This window comes from Armigeres subalbatus, chromosome 1 (assembly GCF_024139115.2).
Source record: "Armigeres subalbatus isolate Guangzhou_Male chromosome 1, GZ_Asu_2, whole genome shotgun sequence".
NCBI lineage: Eukaryota > Metazoa > Arthropoda > Insecta > Diptera > Culicidae > Armigeres > Armigeres subalbatus.
In genome coordinates, this window is record NC_085139.1 from 145,252,647 (window position 1) to 145,259,681 (window position 7,035).

At 39.2% G+C, this 7,035-nt stretch overlaps 1 protein-coding gene across 1 annotated transcript; it reads left to right on the plus strand.

The window, feature by feature from the left end:
• Nucleotides 1–276: 276 nt before the first annotated feature.
• Nucleotides 277–988, plus strand: LOC134207086 (pheromone-binding protein-related protein 6-like). Its single transcript, XM_062682808.1, has 2 exons — nucleotides 277–717; nucleotides 875–988. The coding sequence occupies exons 1-2, from the start codon at nucleotides 295–297 to the stop codon at nucleotides 890–892; spliced, it is 441 nt and encodes a 146-aa protein (XP_062538792.1). The 5' UTR covers nucleotides 277–294; the 3' UTR covers nucleotides 893–988.
• Nucleotides 989–7,035: the final 6,047 nt, after the last annotated feature.

Sequence of the window (7,035 nt, forward strand, 5' to 3'; positions counted from 1 at the left end):
ACAAGTTTGACCCCCCCGTAAAATATCGCTCAACAGTTTTGATTTTATGGTAGCTTGGTTTTACGTGATTTTATGAATCGTGTTTTCGTTAGGCTCACACAGCGCTTCCAACGAAATCCCCTTCCGGATATGTCTAATTATTGTTTATAAGTTTTCATCAAACGAAATTTGCGTCAAGCTGTGACAGCACAAATCTGTTGCCTATTTCCTTCGATAATCAATTAAGATTGAAATAAAAAGCAAGCTCACCTATGACGACGTAGTCATACGATTCGCGAACTCGTTGGAATCGTTATGTTCCTACTTGTCATGGCGGTAGTATTAATTGAGGCGATGCTCACTTTGGCATCTGATATCCCCGCACCAAGGCGCGATGCCGAGTATCCACCACCGTACGTACTTGAGGCATCCAAGAAACCGCACAAAATGTGTGTGGCCAACACGGGTGTTAGCGAAGAAGCAATCGTGAGGTTCAGCGACGGGGACCTTTTCGAGGACGATGAAAAACTAAAGTGCTACATGCAGTGCCTTTTCGAAAAGTTTCGATTCACGGACGACAAAGGGGAGCTACATTTAGGGAAACTTTTGGACTCTGTACCGGAAGATTTTGAAGACATTGCCCTGCAGATGGGATCTAGGTGCACGAAGCCCAAGGGGAAAACGCAATGCGAGCGTGCATTTTGGTACCATAAATGTTGGAAAACTGCTGATCCCGTGGTGAGTGTGAACGTTCAATAATTTCCATTCAGCAATTTATGCTCAATAATGTGCAAGGAAGAGCCAGTTTTTCAAAAAAATTAAAACCGAAAACTTATTTCACATTTGGATCAAAATAAAATTTATTATAGTAACATTTTCTTTTTTTTCGTTTCAGCATTACTACCTGGTTTAAATTAAATTACCGCCCATATGATTCCATATGACTTTAAACTTTGAATAAGAATAGAATATTTGATAAATATTAAAATGAGTTTTAGCACTTGAACACAACATAATTGTTTTGAATGTATTGAATCTCCCTTTTTGATCCAAATCCCAAACATATTCAATATTTATATTCCGAAGACTAATTTTCATGTTAAAGCTTAATTTTCATGTTTACTAAAATTTATTTCTGGACATGCTAGATTACAAAAATAAACAGAATTTCTAAGAATGTGTTCAGTTCGAGATCATAGAAACTGCCTACCACGAAAAATCGTCGCATTCATTCAATTCGGAATGTTTTGAGTGCTATGGAATTGAAACAAAGTGTACAAGACCAGAAGTTATTTAGCTGATAACGTCGTTTGGCCAAACTAAAAATAAGTCTGAAACCCATCTGCCCAAGAGCCATTTGGTCGAAAATGTTATTTAGCCGAAAATGACATTTGAAAAGAAATTACGACTGAAAATATCGTACGGCCAAATTGGTCAATTGGCCGAAAATGTCGGTTGGCCGAACAGCAGTACATATGATAATTGTGGAGTAATTGATAATTAGTCGGGGTTCTGTCAATTCACACCGTCTATGGAAATTCACTCAATTTTACGCACAATATATGTAACGTCCAGTGGTTCTTATTATTATTAAACCGTATCGCACATTTCTCGTCTAGTTACCGAGGATATTCCTAATAAAATAAACGCAGAAGCAGAATAACATATACAAAATTCAGCAAGGAAGACGAGGAGTGTTACGTCCTCGGGGACAACGATAATGCCTGAAGGAATATCAAAGCTAAGTCAAATACCCAAGTGTAACGGCTTGACTTACAATCCTCATATAGAGCCAAGTTTTGGCTGTACCCAGTTCTTAACAGGCTACGGATATTTTAGATGGTACCTGCAGAGGTTCCAACATGCGGCTTTTCCGTCTGTTCGAAATGTTAAGACGTGACAAAAACTGCTTAACACATTTTGTTCGCAAGACCCTGGTTTCAACCGGAATGGAGTGCGATGTTGAATGCGTGCGAAATGGACACTACCACCACAGCTTCGGAAGAATGTGACAGAGCGCAGAGCAGTAGAGTACTGTCGCAATAGTGACGACAAGGACAGGCGACATCCTACAACGAGGTGGGGGTACAGAGCAGCAGCAGGCCGCCATTGAAGAAGGCGGACCATGAGAGTCAAAATGTATCGCCGCTAAAAATGGAGCGCGTAGGCACAGAGCGTAGTGTCATGATGGCCCATTGCGGGTGAGCTTCTGTGGGAAAACTTCTCGTTAGCGTAGGATAGCGTCTGAGTAGATCGTTGCGCGTGAACGCTCAGGTTCAGGAGAGGTTGATGCACCATTTAACCGATATCTTTGAATCGATCATGGCACTCGTTCGGACTTCGTTGATCGTCTTTTGCAGGAGAACTTCCGATGTCGGGGAATTCCGAGTAATCCGGATTGAGACGGAAGCTGAATGGGTCAAACGAGTAGATGATCCTAAACGGAGCGGTAACAGAGCCAAAGGGCTCAACAAGTGGTCTACGTAGGGGAGCCAAAGGGCTCAAACGCTAGCCGGTGGTGGAAATCTGTGAACCTACCCTCAAAACAAGAAATAGGCAATGCAAAATTCTAGCGTTTTGTTTTGTCTTTTGTTTTCCTCCCTACTAATCGCAGAGAAACCAGAAAAACGAACCCGGAAAAATGTTGGTGTTGCTTCGCGATTAATTCGGGTCAATTTGCAGAATAGCATAAAATTACATCGGAAAATGTTTCTCACATATGCTCGAGAAAGAACACACTTGCTTATTTTTATACTGCTGCTAACCGCATGTCGAGCACATCTGTGTATGGCGTCCATATATACAGATATGCTCGACTTGCGGTTAGCGGCAGTATAGTGTTCATTTAGAATTAAATTTATTTATTCTATTCGAAGAATCCACAAAAACTCGCGGCTGTGATTCTCATTCACGAACAAAATACTGCCATACTTTATGTCTTTGCTCTGCTCATACTCGCAAACAAAGCAAGCACCAGAAAAATATACGCAACAGGATTGCGCGTATGCGACGTTTATAGTAGGATACTATGGGTTAGGGACAAAAGGTCGAAAGACAAAACGTCGAAAGACAAAAGGTCGAAGGGACAAATGGTCGAAAAGGACAAAGGGTCGAAAGGGACAAAAGGTCGAAAGGACAAAACGTCGAACGGGATAAAAAGTCGGAAGGACAAAAGGTCGAACAGGACAAAAGGTCGAAAGGACAAAACGTCGAACGGGACAAAAGGTTGAAGGAACATAAGTTTGAAATTGACAAGAAACTGAAACGGAGAGAATCAATTTCGCACCAGAATTGCCCTACACCAGGGCTGCCCAACGTACGGCCCGCGGGCCGGATGCGACCCTCTGCTCTATTTTTTGTGGCCCGCGGCTTGAAAGAAAAAAATACTTCATAACCGGCCCTAAAGCTTTTCTATCTGGCTCGAGAAGCTCTTTCTTATTATATATTTAAAAAAAAACTGTTGGTTACTGATTACTGATTAAAACATTCAATCTGGACAAGCACGGTGCCGAATAATGCAGTATGGTCCAGTTTTGTGGATAGTTAAACTGCCGCTAACCGCAAGTCGAGCGCATATGTTTATGGACTCCATATACAGATGTGCTCGACTTGCGGTTAAAGGCAGTAAAGTTCTTACAGAAAATTTGAAAACTACGTTAAGTGAGAAAGCCACCTGCTTCAAATTCTTCCTGCTTGTAATCGATGAAAATACTGAATGTAAAAAACAAAGCACAGATATCTGTCGTCATAAGGGAAATTGATCATCATCTTCAAATCACAGAGTAATTAGCAGCTTTGATCTCGACGAAGGAAACGACTACCGGTATAGACCTGAGGATAGCTGGTAAGACCTGTTTGTAGGAGCTTGAACTCTTCTTTGAAAACTTAAGGCTTAACAACTGATATAGTTCCGGCAATTACTGGAAAGAACACGGGCGTTGTGGAACTTTAAAATTACAATTATTTGTTATGAAAACTCATGTTACGTGCTCTTGCCTACGCAATGCGGTCGGGTCTGAGCTTGACGACCGACTGGCAAATAGCTTACACAACCTCACTTGATCAGTACCGTTGCTGATGAAGAATGTGTATAGCCGCCAGGCATTCTAAATACTCACGCTCCTCTAATGTGGACGTGTACAATACACATGTGGAAGTATTGGCTTGAGAAATGGATTGCGAGTGATTTGACTATGCGTCCAAATTGGGAATCTCGAGCTCGTTCAGTAGCCGCTAGGTTGCGAAGGCCGACGGAGGTCCTTCGTAGCTTAGTTGGTTAAAGCACCAGTCTAGCGTACTGTAGGGTCATGGGTTCGAGTCCCATCGAAGGGAAAGTGGTTACCTCCAATACATTTTCCAAATCAATATCTTCCACATAACGTACATATTCACATATGAGTTTTCATAACATTGTAAATTAACGTCCAAGTCGGGTGGTTTAATCCCCGGAAATAGGCAATTACCTTTGATTGAACTGCTTTATAAGACTGAAAGAGCCGATAAAAGCCAACCAAAATTTATTATAGAGGTTCTCAGCCCTCGACTGGTTCATCTCTTTGAAATTCATTTAAAAATTCTGTTAGAAAATCTGTTCAGGTTCTCTTTCGGTTATTTCTTCAAGAATTGAGTCGGAAATTCCTCCAGGAGGTAATTTTTTTTCAGAAATTCCTCGAGGAGGTCCTTAGGAAATTCCTTCAATAAACCACACAAAATTCATACAGGAATAATTCCAGAAAGAATTCTAATTTGGAGGAATTTTTGAAGAAATTTTCAAAGGTATTTGAGTGTTAAACTTATTTACAATTTAAAAAAAAAACACTTAAACAACGGTTCAAAAAATTAAAGGAATTTACAAACGAAATTTCCGAAGATTTCCCAAAAGAATTTCTGAAGATATTCCCGAAATAATTCTTAAAGGAATTTTAAAAGAAATTTTCAAAGTTCTACATGAATTTCTGGAAGAGTTGCTAAAGGAATTTCCGGAGGAATGTCCGAAGGAAGTCCCATAGGAAATTCAGAAAGAATTCCTGGAGAAAGTTCTAAATAAATTCCAGAGGGAAGTTTCGAAAGAATACCAAAAATATCTTCTTAGAGTTTCCGAAGAAATTCTTTAGGGAATTACTGGAAGAGTTTCTATTAGAAATTCCTATAAGAAATTCTTAAAGGAATTGAAAAAAAACTAAATCAAATTCCGAAGGATTTCTCCTAAAGAGATTTCCGGATGTATTCCTAAAATAGTGTCCGTAGGTATTCCGATGGAAATTCGTTAAGGATTTCCCATGGATTTTTTTGTGAAGAATTCTTAAAGAAATTTCCAAAGGAATTTTTAAAAAAGTTTTCGAATGAATTTCCGAAGAAATTCTTCAAAGACTCCGTAAAGGAATTTCCGAAGCAATCCCTAAAGTAATTTCCAAGGAAATTCCTGAAGGAACTTTTGGAAAGAATTTCCGAAGCAAAATCCAAATAAATTTTCAAGGGAATTCTTGGAGAAAGTTCTGGAAGAATTCATAGGGAAATTCTAAATTAGTTTTCCAAATTCCTTTTTCAAATTTTCTGAGGAATATCTTAAGGAATTTCCAAACGAATTTCTGGATTTATATCTGAAGTACCTTCCAGTGAACTTATGTGCTGTGATGCGGCAATATCCTAGTGGAAGATGTAATGTAAACTTTTGCTGTGGAGATACAAGCTATAGCTATTAGCATGTTCACCCTAGAGGCCTGAATAAGAGAAACGCGGATAGAAAATATGACTCTGCCTACACTGCATTCAATCTTCTTCATCAAAGAACAACACATGAAAAGGAAGAAATGGTTTATGTAGATAAAATATCACAATTCGCTATTTTATGTGTCCACATCACAAAACAATAGAATCCAATAACCAATGGAATTTCATTTCATAATATTTAAATGGCTTGCATATATTATTGAAAACTAATGTAAAATACATTAAATTTTGTTTATTTAAAAATGGCATAAAATCTAATCTGGTCGTTTTCAGTATTTGAGCCAACATTTTGGCTGCTTGACAAGTCTCCTGCTCGATTGGCTGCTGTTTTTTGACGGTTCGATTGGCGGCACATACCTATCCGCGTTTCTTTTATTCAGGCCTCTAGTTCACCCTATCAATTTGTCTGTAGCTAGCAATTGTACAAAAACCCGAAAATTCAATAAAAACATGATCGACCTTGATGCGTGATTTTTTTTTCTCACCATAAAATTATTCACGCCGATCCACGCCGCCGCCGCCGCCGCCGAACATTGCTTACGGCGTGACGCCGCCGACGCCGCCGACGCCGGTGTAAAAATGGCCTAACGCCGCCGCCGTTCAAAAATACTTCGGCGCACAGGTCTACAATTGACCTTTCCCGTCAAAAATTGTATCTCGTTTTATTGTCTCAGTCGATTCTTTGGCTTAAAAGTTAACTTTTTCAAAGAAACCACATTTTTTGAAGCCTCTAATTATTTTTAAAATCGAAAACGAAAACCGAAAAAGCGCTGCACGTATGAATAGGGCTGAAAAATTCACCCGATGTTCGTTCAAAATCGGGCCAATCTTTAAAAAACAGCACTTCTTCGATTTTTTTTAAATTTTAAAAATACTTAGAGGTGTCAACAAATATTGGTTCTCAAATAAGCCAAGGAATCGATTGAGCAAATACAATTTTTTGACGGGAAAGGTCAATTGTCAATTAGTCATAAAAGTTAATTTGTGATGCACATCGCATTTTTCACTAAAAAAACGTGCAAGAATGACCAATACTTGTGATGCAATGACGCTCGTTATTTAGAAAATCATCTTTGCATATGCGAGATTAATCCGCCACTAATTCCAAAATTATGTTGAAAGAAATGGAAGCCGAACACGCAGATTTGCTGTGTTATTGCGAAGTTCGTTGGCTAACCCGTGGTGCTTGAGAGATTTTATTCTCTTCGAAAGGAAATCACACTACTTTTACAAGATAAACCAAAACCAATGCCCAAGCTGCATGATCCTGAATGGGTGAGTAGCTTGGCCTTTATAATTATCACCAAACATGTGAATTACTTGAAC